Genomic DNA, 20,584 nt, shown 5'->3' on the forward strand with positions numbered 1-20,584 from the left:
CCAACATTTTTTTTTGGGGGGGGGAATCGCATGACCGTGACATATAGAACACATTATCGAAGACGAAAATCGTCAAAATTAAAAAATAAAAAAGTTACAGCCATTTTCCCTCAGTGTCTAATTCCAATGTCCACCGAGACCTGAACCATATTCGGGGGCGATACAAATTCTGAAATCCTAGCGATGTGTTCTGTTATTGCACAATCGTAAAGAGACGCTTGCGCTAGAGGAGTGACCATGGTGGTCGATTGTGTCGTTGTGGTGGCTGCAGTTAGAGAAAGGTGGCAATGATGATGATGGGTCAATTGTGGGGAGGGAACGAAGAATATGAAGGACTGCTAATTGTTGAATTTAAAGGCTCATTAAATGGGCCAGGAGTGACCGCGGCAGTTTCTGTTCTGGTTGTTGAAGGGTAGATGGAGAAAATACACGTCGAAGCATCTCAAAATTAAACGAGGGACGAATATATGTTTGGATTTATTTTGCATCTGCTTCTCCGATCGGTTATCGAACAGTTTGAATGTTGCTTTGGCAAAGTAATTCGGTTACGAAGCGTCTGTCTTCAGTCTGAGAATGACAGAACCATGCGTTTATGAGAATGTTGGTCTCCTTCTCGGATCACTTTTGTAGGAGACGGAATATGTTTGAACGTATGAAATGCAAGATCAATGTGTGTGTGTGTGTATATATATATATGTATATATAAGGCTGGAAAAAATTTACTATGTACTCACGGGTCTGTAACGATGGTAACATGAAGGTTCTCAATAAGATGCTACCTATCATAGAGTTTGGAACCAATTCCTGAAGTTCTTGCAGGCACTGCCAATTTGTATTTGTTTTATGGCATATAATATTATGTAAGTCTTCATAGAGACTACATTATTGCCTTGTGATTACAAAATCAGGAGTTTCAAAGGCTTTTCTGTTGAAAAGCTGGATTGAGTTCCACTTCATTCTTTGAGTTCCCACTGGCGGGAGCTATGCAAAACACGTGCACCTTAGCTCGCCTGCGCGAGAAACTTGGATAGGTTTTAGCCAAAGATTGGTCCAGGCCATGTCTAACTTAATACCACCAGATGCGTCAATAACAAAAGTGGAACTTCGAAAGAAGTATCTATAAAGCAATAATTTTAGTCATTTAAAATGTAGAAAATAATATTTTTAATTGAAGCATAAAGGGAACCGAAATATTTTTTCCCTCTCTCTTTCTATCGTATAACAACAGTCTCTGTCATAAAAGCGTCTTGTCCCATATTAAACTGTTTGGGTTTGGTTTTCTCTTGAAATGAAAAAAATGGTTTGTAAAATTACAGTTGATCTCAACGTGAAATAAAGGTAAGGGTTAATATATTCTTATTTTCTCCTTATTTAATTTTTTTGATACCTTACAGAAAAAAAGTTTTTACAGAATTAGGCGCAGGAGTGGCCTCTCGCCACTTCATTCCGCTGTCTAAAAGTGAAAATGAACAGCTGTCTTGTCCGTTTGCATGTGAAGCCCTCGCCACGAAACTCGATATGCTAAAAATAACAGCTAAATGCCTAGAGAATTTTTGTTTGTTTGTGTGTGCGTGCGTGCAACAATTATCCGAATGAACAGAGGAAGAAGTACACAAAATGTATTTTACATATCTATCGTACACGTCGGGGTTTTTTTTTTCCTTTTAAAGTAGTTAATTTTTTTTTTAATTTGTGCTTGAGATGTAACAGATCCATTCATTGGAGTAATATAACAAAATACTACAAGTTTAGTCACCGGCTCAGTACCTATGTCTTTATAATCGTAATTTTAAATCGAAATGTCTTAATAATCGTAATTTGTGCGGCATCTCTATAAAATTTCATCAATATATATTCATTTTCCTGAAAGTTATAAGGGGGAAATCGGATCTTGTGAATTTTCCGAAAGTCCTCTCCCCCACCTCACGTTCGTTTGCGCAAATTTTATTTTTCATATTCGTTTTCTACACGATTTTTAACACCTAGCAGGCTGGGTTTTTTGGGGTTTTTTTCGTTAAGGGGAGTCAGTTCTTATATTAACTAAATTTCATTACAAGATACTCGTTTTCCTGAAAGTTATGAGAGAAAAAATTCGGATCGTGTAAATTTTCCGAAACTCCTCTCCCCACCTCTCGGAAAATTCCTTTATATACTCTAGATCCATAGCATCTAAGAGGTATTTGTTGAAGATTTCGTTAAAAAGTATCCATTTTCCTGGAAGTTGCGAGGCAACAAAGTCGGGTGGGGGTACACATCTGTAGTTAGACCACAACCGATCAACTAAGCAAATGCATTAAAAAACTATAACACATCCAGAACACTATTTCAAAAAATTCAACACCAAGTGCCTCAGTTGGTGGCACACCACAAGGTTCAGCGGAACCAACACGCTGGCGGCATTAACTACAGGTGGATGGCGAGGCTAGGACACCAAGAACAGCTAAGCACGCTCACGAGTCTCCACTGATACCTCGATAAGGTGAGCTGCCAACGATGACAAGAACTTCGTTGTTAGCGGCCCAGCCCCTCCAAACGCCTCAAATGTCAAATATTGCAAATGATTCACTGACAAGGACCCGATACTTTAAGGATTTTGTTCTGTTCGGCTACGGAAGTAGTGGTGATAGTGCAAGTTGATGAGGAAGTGAAGCAATGTCATAGCAATGTTTTATCTTCTTTTATTCAACCAGTGACTTGTTTAGAGTTTGTGTACTTAATCGAACAATTCACAGTTTCTGTTTTGATAAAGGAATTGATCTAACATTACCGTGAAATAATAATTTCATCGTTATGTGACTTTTATTTTTCACAAACTTAAACTGTGACTGACAAAAGTCGTAAATGGACAACGGAATTATTATTTAACATTTATTTCAGGAACCACATATATTTATTAATGTCTTTCTTCTTCTCTTTAAGGTTTATATTGATTCTTCTACGACGTAGTTGTTTCATTTTTATCACACGGTTTCAGATCAAGAACAATTCTGAAACTATAATTACGGTCAGGCCACAAAACTGAATAAACAGTTTATTTATCTAACAGTAGTAATTACAACTTTTGTGTGTAAAATAGTTTATGCATAAATCGAGCTACAAAACAATGTTTGAATATTATTAATGGAAAACGGGAATATATAATAGTTTATAGTAGTAAGTTGGCAAACGGAAATAAAAATCACAGGTAGAAAGTTAGTCTGGGCCAGGTAAATACATACTTCTTTTAATTACTATAAATACTACAACAATATTTTAAATCATATAATTAACTACCTGACAATGATAATTTATACAATATTTTTACGTACAGGTGAAAATGAACAACGTTTTATTTAATCTCTCAAATATAACAATGAAGAAAGAGAAGAAACATATTCATTTATTGAACTGTTCCTGTCATTTATTTTCCTGGATTAAGTTATTTAGTTAAATTTTTTTTTTCGAAGTCAACGTTACCTTGTGGTTTTGTACCCAAGTTAGAAATTATTATAAATTTTGTTTATTTAGTTAGTATTTTAAAATAACTTGCTTACTTACCGTTTCTAGTCTCTGAACTGTAAACTAAACTTAGAAACATCCAATAAATTATAAATAGTTGGAAAGGGAAATACCTCGTGTGCTGCGACTATAAACACAACCTGTTTGCCATTCATTCACACCTGTTTCTTCATTTGTAACAGGTTTCTTTTATTAATATTATTGAAATGTGTTAACAAAAATGTTTGAATTATTTGCACAGATTTGAAATCTGTCAGTCTTACGATATTATAGTAAACAAATATCATTCACCCTCTTTTCATGGGTTGGGTAGTTTGACAGAAACTGGCCAAGCAGAAACTCTACTTCTGTGTCTGTTTTGGCACGGTTTTTATGTTTCGATGCCATTCCTAACACCAACCACACAGCAGAGTGGACTGCCTGCTTTTTATGTGCCACAAGAAAAAAAAAACTCAGTCCACTCTATTTCAAGTTCGACCCCCATTCCTTACCCACACTCACCCTGGGCCCTACTCTTCTGATCATTACATACTCACCTAACTATCTACAAAGTATTGTCCTCTTGGATTTCTTGTTTTCATTTTGGCAACTTGGAAATTTTTCAAAAGGCAAATTGCAGCCCACAACATTCTTTTAATGATTTTAGCCATAGGACTGCATCCATACTGAAGCACCACCTTTGAAGTTTGTCTGCCATCTTAGTCAGATATTGTTTTATGGATTTTCTAACAATTCCTTTTATGATCATTCCCAACCAATTCTTCCCGTTTTTTGTCATTTTCTTTTCTCTGTTATATATATATATCTGCTAGTTTCACTAAGTTTAAAATGTAAACATTTATTGCATTACCAATATGCACTTCCTAACTTTACTTTAGAACATGTCTTCATGGTATTTGAACTAAAATAACATGACACAACACATTACCTTCTCCTGCCCATTATTATATCTAATTTAATCTCTTCCCTAAATCTGATGTTTTAGGGTCTGTCTCTTCTGAGAAAGAGGAAAATAATCTTTTAGTTGTTAAGATTTTTTTTTAAAAAAGCATTCACTCAGATCTCTCTGCCCCCGCCCTCCTCTTTCAAACTTATCTAAAATCATACACTTTGTTGTATTATTCTAGCTGATGGAAGCTACAACCAGTTTGCTTGGAATAATTTTTCCCCCTTTGCTAGAGGTAAAGAGGGTGAGCTGGCAATGCCATTAGATATAATAATACCTCATGATATTTCTAATCATCTGCAATCTGAGTTCAAATCTTGCTGGTGTTGACTTAGCCTTTCATGTTTTCAAGGGTCAACAAAATAAGAAGCAATTGCAGAGGAGTGAATATGTAGAACTGTTGGAACATTGGGTTGGATGTCTTGTATTGATTCTGGTTCTTTCTGATGTCAGCATTTGCAGTGAGACTGGCACTGAACTGCATCACCCTGGCTTTTCTCTTGAACACCATTGGTGGTGTGGAGAGACTTGTATGCAAGCGCAACTGCTGGTCTTCCACAGGAAACCTTGTGCTTTGGAGAGGAACTTTCCCTGTGTTGATTATCCACACCAGGAATGACCAAAGGATGGAGACTATGGAGCGAGAGAGGGACGTTGATCAAATTATGTCTCTACTCGCAAGAATATTATTCTTGTGTCTCATCAAAGAAATCAATTTTATTGAATAAACTTTCAAAACCATAGAATAAAATGTAACCTTTATTAGTATGAAATACAATCATGGCACCATGCAAAATGTAAAAATTTAGAGAAAAAAAACATCTCAGAAATTATCAAAAAATAGCTGCCAAAAAACGAATAAGTGTGTGTGTGTGTGTGTGTATGTGTGTGCAAAATGAAGGATAGGAAATTGAATTCAATTTTTATTTTGGTTCAAGTTTTTATTGGAAAATTTTCTTTGAAAAGTGTGTTTTTTTTTCTTTGCATTCTTTTGATTTGAAAAAAAAATCATTTATTTTAATCAATTTGTAATTTCTAAGAAAACAAAAAGAAAGAAAAGCCTATGTTTAAACATGCATTTAATTATGCTTTTGCAAGTAGGCATTTGTGTATAAAACAGAAACCTGTATGGATCATATAGCTGTATATCTAATATAGTAGCCATATTTTATTAACAAAATCTGAAGAGGTTATGGAAAGAAAAGTTGAAGAAATTTCTAGAAATAGATTTATAATTTATATCACAGAAGTGAGTGAATGACTGATAAATACTAACAACAAATTTATTCCACTATCCACCCCAAATTCTCTGATAAAACTTCTTAAAGTCCCAACAGAGGTATTGTGAGTGTATCGGGTCTGAATTTAAATTAGTTTAAAAAACACCTCTGCTGGTGCCATGTAGAAAGCACCAAGTGCCACTCTCTAGAGTGGTTGGCATTAGGAAGGGCATCTAGCTGTAGAAACTATGCCAAATTAAACAATTGGGGAGCCTGGTGCAGCTCTCCAGCTTACCAGTTTTTCATTCAAACTGTCCAACCCATACCAGCATGGAAAACGGGCATTAAATAGTGCTGATGTTGTCAGCTTTGAGTGAATATTTTGGTGACTATCAGCAGATATCACAGATAAATGAAATACAGAGAATTCACATTTATTGATATTGTCTCCCTCCGTAAACAACTGAATACATTATACAGAATAGATAGATTTACAGGCTTCTGGAAGGCAGGGAGGGAAGAGTAGCAAAGGTTAATGCCAACTCATAGAAAACTCTTGGTTCTCTTGTAGTTCTAACATTTACAAAATTTTATAGAATGAGTAAACTGACAGGAGTTCCTCGTCTCCCCAAATTGCTTCATCTCATCACTGCATGCTAACAAAACACTCATTCATTTTCAGTGTTCCCACTGATTACAGGGGTCTATTTTTATCTACCCTAGAGTACAGCATTAGATTTAAGCAAACTCAACAATTGCAGAGTTAAAACTTGAAGCCATGGATGCTGCACAGAGTTGGTGATGGCTTTCCTTAAACTGTTGTCTTTAACACGGCAATCACCTGACATTTCTTATCAGTTTGACCAGTTGTAATTCGGAATAGGGCCTCAGAATGAGTTGATAATCTTTAAAGAGAATTATTTAAATGAAGCATTTGAATGACTTACTGACACTTGTACAGATGTGTTTGTAAAGTATTGAGATAGGGTTACAATGAACCATGCAACTAATTTCACAATGACAAAATGAATTAAATATTTGATATAATTTAATTATCTCCCACAGAAGAAATAATAGCAGCTTCACCTAAATGATTGTCGCATTTTTCTTAGGAATCACCATTTCCTATTAAGATTCTGGCAGTGAGTTCTTGCTATAGATTTGTAAATGGTTTCATTTTTAGGTTACGTTATAAGTATACAAAATCTGTGAATAAACAGAGATAGAAAAGACTGGTGACATTTGATTAATTCAAATAGATTTAATTGGGATTCTTATCTTGAGATGTCATGATACAAAATGGAATTATTTGTTCAGAGAATTGTAAATATCTAACTAATTGTAAATTCCTAACCATAATAGAGAAAAAGGTGTTATATTGTTCCAGGTACATTAACTGCCTGCCCCATTCAGTGTTATGTAAATACATTGCTCTTCATAAATATGTGTATACAGATACATGAGCAGAAGTGGTGAATAAAAGCTGATATCTTGGACTGCTGAACCTTGAACAATCCTAAAGGAATGTGGTTGGAGAGGATCTGATCAAGTGGGAGCAAAAAGGATTTTATATGTACCCCTGTTTACTGCTATTAGGGTGGAGATGGCTGTCCACATGAGTCAGAGAGAGGCTGTTCCAGAGCATTCCCTTTGCCATCTTCTGGGGCAACGATTTTTCCATTCTGTCTGCTGGAACCACAAGGCAGTTCAACTTACAGGAAATCAAGAGAATGTAAGAATTTCGTAGCTTAATTCACTCGAAACGCTTATAGCAAGTAAAAAGGCTAAAAATGAACAACTTATAAATGGAAGAGACGGAGCCAGCATTGAAAATATTCAAAACAAATGACAATTGTTCTGGGACCAAAGCGTTGGTTATTGCTCTTGGGCATATTTCAGGGCTAATGCACGGCATTTTGACAAAATGAATGATTCTGCGTATTCTTTTCTTTTTTTACTTGTTTCAGTCATTAGACTATGGCCATGCTGGGGCACCACCTTGTAGAATTTTAATCAAACGAATTGGCCCCATTGCTTATATATTTAAAAGCCCGATATTCTATCCATCTCTTTTGCCCAACTGCTAAGTTATGGGTGTAAACACACCAACACTGGTTGTCAAGCAGTGATGGCGACAAGTATGTATACAACAGGCTTCTTTCAGTTTCTGTCTTGTAAATTCACTCACAAGCATTTGGTCATCCCAAAGCTATAGTAGAAGACATTTGCCCAAGGTGCCAGGCAGCAGGACTGAACCTGGAACCATGTAGTTTGGAAGTAAACTTCTTACCACACAGCCATGCCTCACCCGAGAATTTGTATGTGTGTGTGTGTGTATACACCCACACATTGATAGCAGACTGTATACATGCAGTGGGTTGTATATTGCTGGCAATATATGGATTGTTGTATATGAGAAATTATATGTATGAGATTGTCTGTGAATAAATTTGCATAAATGGGTTTATAAGCATTGCTCTATTAAAACCTTTTATTTTAGTCTGAACTTAAGTGTGTATGTATGCAAGATAACACCAATGGTTTTCTATGTCCCAGGGCCGCAGGTGGGATTACTTGCAGACTTTCTCTTTGTATATTTCCACATCTGAACCTTTAATGTAAACGGTTTCTTACTGAGACAGAAGGCTAATTGTTGACGTTGATTGATATAATTAATTATAGTGGAATTTATATTAATTGATATTAAATATAATTAATTACTTTGAAATTAATATGTTAGAGTCACTTATTTTCTTGACTCATGGAAGAACAAGAGAAAAATGTAGAGAGATGGAGAATTTGATATGAAGAACCGTTTTGTCTGGCTCTGATGTCTGTATTGTGGTTGTGTAACAAGACTTAACTTGGACTCAAGTTGATGGCTTTTCTATTTTTAGTTGGTTCTCTTTTGTAAATTTGGTGAGATCAATAGAGATTTTTAGTTTGATCATAGCGAATAGCTTCATACTTTGTATCCTAGCAATGTGTCAATGCTGTATCTTTGTCAAATTTACAGATTTGTTAACTGACCAGTCACTTATGTAAGCAGCTAAAGCCACTGCTGTTGTTGTGTAGCCCCAGGTCAGTTGTAGACTGAGCATACTTATGGCCAAAGACATACTGACCATCTGTCCTCTTCTTGAGGATTGCATATATAGGACTGTAACATCTGGTGTGTCCCTCTGTTTTCAAGACAATGGGGTATGGCTTGAAAGACATTTAGTTATAATTTCTAGGTCAAGCAACCACATGGAGGCATTGTCTTTGGTTTAAGTAGGAACTGAACCCAAATTATTAAGTCATTACAACAGTTGAGTCTGAATGGTTTTTCACTTTGATCTCATGACAGCCTGATCTACATCAAAGAAATTCTGCGGAATCTAAAGTTTATTTGGGCTGCTACTGCCATAGAAGACAAATCTTCTCCTCATACAATTCTCCATCATTTTAAAGAGTCAGAATACAAGATGTTTATAATTCAAAAAATCTGAGAAAAAATCCAGAGAAAATGACGAGATGTCAATGACAAAAATATTTTTTTTTTAAATTAATTTAAGGAAAATATCATGGTTGGAATGTCTTAATCAATTAGCATTTAAACCAGCCTAAACATTCTACATGTTTTACTTTCAAACCAACCACATCAAGTCTCTCACACCTGCCCTACAATGTCATTTTAAAAATAGACACATCATCAAAATTTCTAAGCACTGAGACAGTACAAAACAATATGAATGAATATGCATTACATACAGCAGAATAGTCTGAATACTAAAGGCTTAATCACAGATCAACTTAACCAGGACCAACCTGGGGTTAAAAACAGAGCAACTAAAAATCTATCACAGATAAAAAAAAAAAAATTATATAGCAATTAACAGTATTTAGTATATTTTAGTGACATTGTGTGGTGTTGGTGGGTTAGTGTGTGTGTGTGTGTGAGACAGTATTTTGCAAGCGGTCTCATCACTTCCACTCTGTATTGGCTGCTCTGAACTGAAAATCTGTTGCAACAATTGTTTAGAGAAATAGGAAATATTACCTTTAAAAGAGGCTGACCCTAAGGCCTTGGTTGTAAATTGTTCGTCTCTGGGGCTAATCCCCACCCAGTTTCAGTGATCAGATCCGGAATATATAATGATGTAATGCTAAAATAAATGTTGTGATTAACACACACACAAGTAGTAACCATCAGTATTGAAACTAGGTGCAATGAACATAATTAAGAGGTAAACTTGAACATATATATATAATGAGATAATTATATGAATATACCATAATGATATTATATATAATATAAAATAAATGCCATGTTTAAAGAACAGTATACAGGTTATCGTTGACTTACAACCATGATTGGTTCCGAATGACTGGTCGTAAGTCGACCTATAAGTCTACATAGTTTTGTTTTATATTTTCACATTCTTGAAGTACATTCTCAGGTAAAAAGTCACACACAGCTTTCTGTATTATACTATTATACTGGTGTTAGTCAAAAGTTTCGGAGTCTCAAGCTGTCGTCTTATAAACAAATACAAGGTTGCCTTGATGTCTCCATGACAGGATAGTCATCTAACACAGTGGCAATCGATAACCAAACCTAGAGGAAGCTGATATCATCCATAGACAGGTTAATTTCTAAGAAATTAAACCCATTGGATTTCAACTGGACTATTTATTATTGCTGCCGGGAGCTGGTGCCCCAATCATTGTAAAGTTGGATAGGTTGTAAGTCGACAACAACCTGTACAAAGTTCATAAAAAGAAGCAGAAAATCTTAAATAAATAAAAATAGTGTGGAAGCCTTTTTATAGCGATATAAACCAGCAGTTATCCAAACTCCTTCATTTTATGTAATCTTGATTTCTTAAGACTTCCAATACAGTGCAAAGGAAAGAAAAAAAAATTAAATTATGTATTTTAATTAATGTTATATAAATGTTATTAGATTAGATTTGAGAATATTATTGACTTTCTTTTTTAATTGTTCTCAATTTAAAGCCTTTGTTTTAATGAATCATGATTTTATGATCCATCAAAAGTGAATTTGTTAAATAAGTTCCGATGGATTATCGGTTTACAGTACACAATTTTTGATTTTGTGGTAGATCAACAAAGAAAAAATTGGAAAGATGAGTTTGGCTCTTTACCTGTTGCAATATTCTTTTTTGTATTTGAAAATTACAATCAACAAACAACAAATAACAAAATACAAATGAATTTCCATGGCAAAAAGATAGAAAAGAAACAACAGCGAGAGAATCAAATGAATAGAGAAAATATTAACGATATCAGATGAAAGAGTTTCGTGGGAGAACAGGGAAAATTTGATACCAAAAATATAATTTTAAAATTCCAAGATATATAAAGATGAGTATGAGTTTTCTTTTTGGGTTTATTTATACACACACACATACACGCCTATATATGTGCACACACACACACACACACACACACATATAATTAGAAGTTAAGTATTCAAAATTTGATATATTTTATAGCTATAAGATGTTTGATTAATCAAACATTAAGAAATATATCTTAAAAACTTCAGTCAATAAGTTACCTCAATTTTTTAACAATCTAATTTCCTTTTTCAAAGATGAAAATTGTGCAAAAGATTTTTAAGAAAAATTTGATAAAAATTTCACCATTATTAATATATAAAAAAAAGATGTAGCAATTTATATTGTTTATGAGTAGCTTTGGTTAAATGTCTTTAATGAAATCTGTAGCTTTGAGATAACCAAGCAAAGAATTGTTCATTTAGATATTTTGTTTGGGCTTATTGTGAATTGAGTATTGTAAACTATTGAAAATTTTTCATTATTAATATGGAGGTTTGAAGTAAATTCTCACTTAAAGATGATTGTCTGTTTGTTCAGGGAGATTTTGGTGCTTCATTGCACTTGAAAACAGACAACAGACAAAGTCCACTGTGTCTTTCATATTTATTTCTTAGCATAAAACCTGAGATTTGAAAGGAACAAGGAATGTAACAATAACCAAAATACAACTTTTTAATGATGACATTGCTTATTCTTTTGGAAACAGAAATATTGGTTTCAAATTTTGGCAGAAGGCCAGAATATTTGGGAAAGGAGTCAAGTCGATTAAACTGACCCTAGTGTTTAACTGGTACTTATTTTATCAACCCTGAAAAGGATGAAAGGCAAAGTCAACCATAGCAGAATTTGGACTTAGAATATAAAGACAAACAAAGTGCTGTTAAGAATTCTGCCTGATTTATATTCAAAAACAGATTTAGAGAAGAAGGGAAAACTGGTAACAGTTCTTTGGTATACAATCATGGAAATGTGTCATTGGAAGTTATTCCAACTAAAAATCATAATCAAATTGTAAACTTGATTTGCTAGGAACTACCTGCTGGAATTGAACCTTTTCGTTACTGTATTTCTGTTGAGATGCTCTGTGTTTCTTTCAATTACTTTAAATATAACAAAGAATTTAGTAAAATAACTTAGTTATCATTCAGCTGGTGTTAGGAACATGAATTGTGACTAAGGTTTGGTGGAAGATTTTAATTCAGAACTTATGAAAACAAGACATTTGTAGTCATAGCCAGAGGCAGTTTCAGCCGGGTTGGTAACGAAAGGGTTAAGCTAAGATCAGCCATGACTGAAGAGACACAGGATCAAAAACAATCCAAGAATGACCTTACCATCTGATTAAGATGACTGGATATGATTTTGAGGGAAATTTGGATGCTACTTTTAGCAATTTTTGGAGGTGAGGCACCATGTAATAGCCATCTTATTGGCAGAGCAAGTGATGGCAATATTTGTTAGAGGGATGAGAGAATCTTTTAGAGCCTCAGTATTTTAATTTTTCTATTATTTAATGAGACAGAATTATAGCAAGAATTCTCTGGAATTAGATACTTTAAAGTAGAAACATTTTTTAAAAATAAATTGAAAAACGGAAGATGCAGCTTGGGTGATGTTCGTGTTTAATGGTTAAATTTGACTCCTTCCTTGTTAATGGTTTCAGGTGGGAGTGGGTGGGTGTAATATAGACTCTGAAAGTTCTTTAATTTCTATGCTGAGGATCATCATTCCATCTATTCCAGTTCTGTGATCGGTTAAATTGCTTTGTTGACTGCAAATAGGAAATTATTAAATTATTGTTTTAGAGGAATTAATTCAAAGCCGAATTTGTTTTAATTATGAAACGAAATATTAAAATTCAATGTTCCCAAATGTGTTAAAGCTTTCTCTCCTTGAACTAGGCTTCATAATCTATCCCTACAATGCAGCTTTGTGAATTCCTTAGCCACACACACACACACACACACACACATGATTGAAGATGTTAAGCATGTTAAAAGTTTAAAACAGCTGCACTGTAATTAAAATATAAATAAATAAACATAGGGTGTCTAAATAGAATATTTGTAAGAGAAATCCTGCAAATAATGTAATATGGTAGGGTTTTGTATCATTTGACATAATATCAGTGTTGTATAATGTCGAATGTGATACATTGTGGTGTTATTGTGTGTTGTATAGCAAGATGCTGTAGCATCTGGCAAAGTATATCATGTAATTGTATATGAGGTGATACATCAGTGTGTGGTGTAAAAGTTGATAGCATGATTTTGGTATATTTTGATGTGGTATCAGATGACATCGTATGGCATTTATGTGAATTATGATATATCAGAGGGACTCTGTGAATAAGTCAGTATAAAACATTATACTAGTGTTCAAATAGTCTTACTTATGGAAAACTTGGTAGAAGAACTTGGTAACATATGAAATTATTTTTTAAAATAAAGACAGAATATTTTCTGTGAATGCCAATGCTTGCCTTTTCATAGAATTATGATTTTTAAATATGTCTCCATTTAAAACTGAAAAAAATTAAATTCCAAAGGAAAGAAAAATAGAAGGATAACAGAAACCATCTGATAATGTAATTGGCAGTGTGTCTCTATCTCTCTGTTTGTCCATTCCTGAAAGGACGATAACTCTTATCTCGTTAGGTATATTACCCTTGATTGCTATATACTAACTAGAATGTAACCTGTCATAGAACAAGTATAATACTGGTTTCAAATATTTGCACAAGGCCAGCAATTTGGAGGGGAGGGGGTAAGTCAATAACATTGACCCCAGTGTTCAACTAGTGCTTATTTTATCGACCCTGAAAAGGCAAAGTCAACCTCGTCAGAATTTGAACTCAGAATGTAAAGATGATTGAAATGCCACTAAACATTATGCTCAGTGTGCTAACAATTCTGCCAATTTGCCACCATAAAAGACAAGAAATATTGGGAAGAAGATAACTTTTGTCTTTGTTGGTAGTGTCAGGTAATGTTACACCTGTAATTAAGTGAAAGTTATCGTTATTGATAGTATGGATTTATTGCAAATACAGTAATCCCTCAACTATCACAGGTGTTACGTTCCAAAACACCCCGCAATAGGTGAAAATCCGTGAAGTAGAAACAGTACTGTACTGTATACGTTTTAAAATTATTTTTATAATTTGTGTATATTTATTTTATTATGAATGCAAAACAACACCACGGAGGAATCGACGTAAGCTTAAATTAATAAACTGCGATATGGCAAGGGATTATTGTATACTAGTGAGAAATTTGTTTTATTTCATCTTAAATAAATATTTTCATATTGAAAATTAGAATTCATTGACCATGAAATCTGGAAAAATTATAATTATTGTAACGAATGTAGCATTATCTGACATTAGCCACTGTGACAAAAGTACATTCCAAACATTGGCCATCACCATGTTGTGGTTAATACTAGAATAAATTGTTTGGTTGACAGCAATGGAAAGATTATAAATATGAATGTGCCAAATTTGAAGAGGGTGAACAAAGTTTAAATATTTTAAATGAAACTACGATACAATGTATGAATTTGAGAAAAAAAAATTCCCTTAAAATTATATCCGGATGGTGGGAGAAAGAAATAATGTAAGATGAAAAATTCCCATAAAAATAGTAAAGTCTTTGATGTTTGCTGCTATAAAAGGTCTGGACTGGCAAGTGGAATTACTTGGCAAATTGAATGATGTCGACGTTTTTTCAAGACACCACGATGTGTGTTGAGGTATTCTCGGAAGAAGGCCACAGTACTGTTCCATCCTTGCTGCAAGACACAAAATAAACCAATATTAGATTCTTCAAAGATGTAAAAAAAATCGATACAGATGAACAGAAGCATACACACACACACACACACACACACACACACATTATGCAGGCATTGGCACACTTAAAGCACAAATATACACCACATTAAATACACTGTCTATATATCTGTGGTTATGTAGATATTATACGCACAACTATACACTGCATTAAATATACTGCTTACATCTGTGATATCCGATCTGAATATTTACAACAGATGTAGCTTGCTAAAGGCATCCAAGTATAAGGCGGTTGTGTTAAATTGGGGGTGGATTAACTCTATTATTCAAAAACAGCAACAGTCCTTCTGGTAGGCTTTCCTACAAAGCTTCTGTCCACCAAATTCCACTTACAGGCCATTGGCTGACTCAAGGGACACTTGGCCCAATGTGCCACACAGAATGATCCCGAAACAATGGTATCTTGGGGCAAACTTCTGAACCACACAACTGTGTTTATGGAGTTGCTGTTGACACACGTCATATAACGAGCCATCTTAAAGGTAGCTCTACCATTAAACTTACATTTCACTGATGGTGTTTAATAAAATCAGAACATGTCCACAGTTGTCTACCCATGCTCTCTACACCATGTTCACTTCTGTTTTTAATTAACTTTTATTAATCTAAGTATTGCAATGATCCCCTTAGCCTTTCTTGACCACAATTAGGTTGATATTTTGTATTGTTATGCATGTAAGATAAATGAATTGATTCACTGCATTAAGTGTGTAAGCACTGATTTAACTATTAGTTTATTTGCTGAAGAGACTCCAGGGTACCCCCACCCCCCACTATTAATCATATCACTTTCTTTTATTCTCATGCAGGTAAAGGTAGGAAGACACATAAATATCATAGCCTTTTATCCCATGACTAAATTTCTGGGTGTGTTTTGGGAATAGGATTTTTGATTGTACATGCTTCAGAATAAAGCAAAACTAGCTTTATCATAAAGCGTCAAAGTTTCTCAATTTTACATTTTCTGACCCTTTCTTTTTTTTATGTTTGTAAGTTGTGAGAAGATGAGGAAAGGTGAAAGAACGAAAGAACTGAGACAAAATATAAAAGTTCTGTTACCCTAATCAGGAACTGTTTGTCTTCGTCTTCCAAACAGAAGTCTCTGGTGTCAATATAACCTGTGTTTATACCAACCGTACGGTGTTTATCTCGTTCCTACAATAGTACCAAAAAAATATAACAATGAGATGTAGTAGTAGTACACATATTAATGAATAATTACATTGGTAGATGACCATTTGAAGGACATAGGTAGCAGAAGTGACCTTGTATATATAACTGATATTTTTTAATCAACTCCAGGAAGGTGAATGGGTAGAATCGACACTTGCAATTGTTGACCTTTACACTTGTATCTGTCCCTCATGTACCTTTAATCTCTCAGCCAGCACAAAGCCACTCCCTCTCAGTACTACTTTTGCTCTCCTAGTTGAAGGGGTTTCGTGCGACCCTGTCAATACTGGTGTCATGTAAAGAGCACCTGAGCCAGTGCCACATAAATAGCACACATTTTGTAAAATGGAAGGGCATCCAGCCAGAGGAACTGTGCCAAAGCAGACAGTGGAGTCTGGTGCAGTTCTCTGGCTTGCCAGCGACTATCAAACCATCTAACCCATGCCAGCACGGAAGGTAGACATTAAACGATGATGATGATGATGAGATTAAATATAATCAGGCATTTGTTCTCTTGCTGTACAGTTTCTGACACTTCAATATCTTTAGTGTTGCATATATTGAAATATATTGCTATCTGGGTATCATACTCAATGTAGACACACCATTCGATAAAATCTCTTTGTCGGCTTTTGATAAAAAAAAACATTATATATTGCAGCAAACAAACATCATTGCTGCAGTGATTCATGAGAAAGACAGATGCATTTCACCATTTCTGGAGACTTGTCAATGCCATGCACCTGATTCCTGCTTATTTGTGCATGGTTTTACATCTACTTGCATTTTTACATGATTACCGTTTACTATGGAAAATACTGACTTCCAGGCTGTGTGTCTTTTAGTATATATTATATATACTACCTAATGGTGAATTAGTTTATACACTTATATGTGAAGGCATGTGGCTCAGTGGTTAGGGTTTTCAGCTCACAGTTGTAAGGTCGTAGGTACAATTCCCAGCAGCACATTATCCTTGAGCAAGACACTTTATTTCACATTGCTCCCGTCAACTCAGCAAAAATGAGTTACAGTATTAGGTCCATTTCAGCAGATTTTTACCAATTGGCTTTGTAGATTAGAGTTCAGGGAAACCTAATCCTGGTCCCTGGAAGAAGGGTTCGTGGGAAGGTCATGGTGATGGTTCTTTGTTGCTGGAGGCGGAGAAGTGTGACAGTTGAGAAAAGTTAGAATGAAAGAAAAAGAAAAAATCATGGGAGTTGAGAGAAGAAACTTTTTAGAAAGTTATGCCCCTTGGCAGCAGCAAAAGTGGTCACAAATGATTATGGAAACAATATTAATAATAAAATATAACATATATAAAACTAATATCAATACCTGTACGAACGCTCGTTTAGTATTCGTCAACATGGTCTCCGTTAATGCTGAAAGGTAAGATTGTAGGTCATAGACTGGTCTGCCAAAGTATCCAAGAAAGCGAGACTGAACATTAATTCCTTTTGTTTCAAGAAAGTTAACCAATTCTTGATACTCGATCTACAATAAGAAAAGAATACAATGACCAGAATCAGTGGATTAATGTGAAAATGACACGGCACCGAGACCTCGGCTGTGATGGCAAAAGCAATGGAACTAAGAGGATTTTTGCTTTCTGAATCAAAATAAGCCAATTCTTATACAATGAGTTTGAATATGTGAGCAATTAAGATCTGTAATTTAAAGACACTCAGAAATACATGTGTGGGTAAAGATTTATGCATGCACTCACATATATATATGTATATACATGTATACACACACACACACACACACACATATATATATACACACACATATTCTTTTACTTGTTTCAGTCATTTGACTGTGGCCATGCTGGAGCACCACCTTCAAGGGTTTTTTAGTTGAACAAATTGACCCCAGGACTTATTGTCATTACAGTTACTTTAAGATTAGGGCTGCTTGTAGACAGTTTGATGCATTCTATATCAATATCATTCAGGGTGAATCACACACACACACTTATTCCTATATAAACATACACGTGTGTGTATATATTTATACACACATGCAGGCATACACATATACTCATTACATATATCTGTGTGTATACACACATGCACACATACATGTATGTACATGCGTGTACACACACACACACACACACACACATATTATAAGAGACTATGATGATAGATGGGAGAAGGCATTGAGAATAATGAGAGAGAGAGAGAGAGAGAGAGAGAGAGAGAGCCATGGCTGAAGGCACAGAAAGTGGGTGATTGGTAGAAATAGTGTGGGCAGGGATGCTTATCAGGAATGGGAGTGGCTCCGAGGGGAGTGAGGGACATCACCACCAGAAGGGAGGGGATGTAATCTGTGCTGAGTCTGCTTTCAGCTGATTACAGCAGCCAAGTGGTACCACAGGGAGTGATAGGAATTAGGGGATGAGAATCATGGGAAATGCTTGATGAGGCAGAGAGAGAGGTAGGGGTAAGGCCCTGCATGTATAAGCATACCAAGTGGTTTTGGGATATCAATTTTTGCAGCACTGATTATCTTGTTCCTTTGTCATCTCCTCAGTCAAGTACCGGGGTCGATGTAATCGACTAGTCCCCTCCCCCAGCATTGTACCTTTTGTAGAAAGGATTATTTTCAAAGGGTAAAAATCTAGAAAGAAATGAAAACTTCGTTATCGACTGTTAAAGTAAGTATGCATTTTTGAGACACCCTCTGTGTGCGTGTGTGAGTGTGAGCAAAATAGTGTCATCTTTATTTGTGATGTGATTAATCAAAGCTTACCTCATTGTTCTGATTAGTGTCCAAATAATCAAAGACATACTCAATATCATGTTCACTTCTAACAACTTTGTCAAACAGGAGGATATGGTCTTGGTAATTTAGCTCAGAATCCTAAACGAATGAAAATCATTAGTAAAATTATCTGTTATAATTAATACAACAATAGTATTTAACCTACATCCGTACATCACAAAAATGAATTAAGAGAAATGATTCTGAGTGGTCAGTGGCCTGAATTTGGACAACAAACCCAAAGAGACATATATTAAGTGCTGTACAAGATAAATTCTTGATTTATTGAAGCTGTCTTTATTTTGAGAGAAGGTAAACAAATGCCTGGCGAAACTTGAGTAACACTGAATGAGAAGTGGAGATAGAACTCAAGAATAAAGAATTTCCTAGAATTGATGGACATTATAGAAAAGCAGTTGTTTTTTTTCTGGGTATGGGAAGACAGTTAAATGGCAGTGATCAATAGAGTAGTCGTCCTGGGTTGGTTCCAGGAAACACAAAGCTTAGGCAGCATACAAAACAGCAGCAAACATTTGCATCATTAAAAGAAAAGGAGCTAATATATATATATATACATGTATATTAATCCATTTCTATATACACACGGAGAATATATATATATATATATATGCATTCATACATACGTGTGTATCTACTACATATGTGAGAAATTCTGTCTGTAGGTGTGTTTGTGGATAAGACGAGGTCACAAGTTAAGTGGTCAGTCTCAACCAGAAATAGGCTGAAAAGAAGCTCTCCTAGAGAGATAGCAAACACAGGAATGGCCTTTATCATTTATTACAATCAGATTTTGTGCCTTGTCAGAATTTTTATTTGAGCGCACAATCTTTTGCTTCCTATGAAAGAGATGCACTCTAATGGTCAAGAGGTCCCTCTGCTGCCAACATCAGCAGGATGAAGAGTTTGGTCTGCTGAATCTAATGATGCATGGACATGCATTAAAGCTGCAGGGTCTGCATTGCCCCTGGATACTTAAAAGTTTTAGTTTGTGAAGCGTAATTTCTTGCAGCTTGTCTCTTTGCGGGTCAGGCAAAGACCAAAACTGGGTTTCAGAAATGTGATCAGGCTCCCACAGTTGTTTGTCAGTGGAATAACATGGCCAGTGTTACATCAATGCTTACATTCTATGGAGAAATGGTGAGCCTGAATGAAACCATTGTCAAAGAGATTCTCAGCAATGACAATTTACTGAACAGCCTGTTCCAAATAACTTTCAACACAAAGACTATGGACAACTTCAAAGAATCCCTGGTCTGTTGTTGGAGAGGAGTATTGCCAATTTTGGATAAACTTTACAGGCACTGTTGCAGCATCAGCCAGACTTTTGTCTCAGAAATATGCAGGTCAATTAAATCATTCTAAACACATTGATTCAATGTCCAAGCAATGTTGACTTGTAGAGTTATGTTGACCAGCATTGTTGCATGTGAGACAAATCCAGTTGATAGCAAAGTCCATTGTGAGCATCACCCTGCCACCTTCCTTTGACCAACTGAAACAGGAAGTTTTCCTGTCTGGTGGCCACCCCTTGCAAAAGAGACTGCTTAGCAGACATGACTAAACAGGCAGAAGCCATATATTCTTCATGGTCCAGGTTTTTTTTTAAATTCGTCAAGTCCCACTTACACTGGCTTTAAACCTACATATTAAGGTGCAGTCAAGTTAGATTCCTTTGGACATGAGATGGACGAAAAATATAAAAATAAAATGTGAAATTTTAGAAGACAAGAAACAAACCATTCCAAAGACA

The 20,584-nt window shown here is 35.2% G+C and overlaps 3 protein-coding genes across 9 annotated transcripts in view; 1 reads left to right on the plus strand and 2 right to left on the minus strand.

The window, feature by feature from the left end:
• The window catches only part of LOC106879487 (uncharacterized), a 28,455-nt gene extending 24,175 nt beyond the window's left edge, over positions 1-4,280 (minus strand). For 2 of the 4 annotated variants that reach the window (XM_014929091.2, XM_014929088.2), the window contains exon 1: positions 735-994. The gene's annotated coding sequence lies outside the window, so the exon portion shown is untranslated. Of the gene's footprint in view, positions 1-734; positions 995-3,537 lie in introns of those variants that run through there. The other 2 variants (XM_014929090.2, XM_014929089.2) reach the window with 2 other exon arrangements.
• LOC106879484 (tRNA N6-adenosine threonylcarbamoyltransferase, mitochondrial) overlaps positions 1,064-20,584 on the plus strand; it is a 106,065-nt gene continuing 86,544 nt past the window's right edge. The window contains exon 1 of one of the 2 annotated variants that reach the window (XM_014929078.2): positions 1,064-1,338. The gene's annotated coding sequence lies outside the window, so the exon portion shown is untranslated. Of the gene's footprint in view, positions 1,339-3,191; positions 3,207-20,584 lie in introns of those variants that run through there. The other variant, XM_052970343.1, reaches the window with a different exon arrangement.
• LOC106879483 (uncharacterized) overlaps positions 5,191-20,584 on the minus strand; it is a 51,601-nt gene continuing 36,207 nt past the window's right edge. For all 3 annotated transcript variants that reach the window (XM_052970341.1, XM_014929075.2, XM_014929074.2), the window contains exons 10-13: positions 18,802-18,912; positions 17,380-17,538; positions 15,928-16,023; positions 5,191-14,804 (exon numbers count right to left, since the gene is read on the minus strand). In XM_052970341.1, the coding sequence (XP_052826301.1) occupies positions 14,679-14,804; positions 15,928-16,023; positions 17,380-17,538; positions 18,802-18,912 (492 nt within the window). In that variant the 3' untranslated portion in view covers positions 5,191-14,678. The remainder of the gene's footprint in view (positions 14,805-15,927; positions 16,024-17,379; positions 17,539-18,801; positions 18,913-20,584) is intronic.

The sequence above is a fragment of the Octopus bimaculoides genome, chromosome 9, assembly GCF_001194135.2.
Source record: "Octopus bimaculoides isolate UCB-OBI-ISO-001 chromosome 9, ASM119413v2, whole genome shotgun sequence".
Taxonomy (NCBI): domain Eukaryota; kingdom Metazoa; phylum Mollusca; class Cephalopoda; order Octopoda; family Octopodidae; genus Octopus; species Octopus bimaculoides.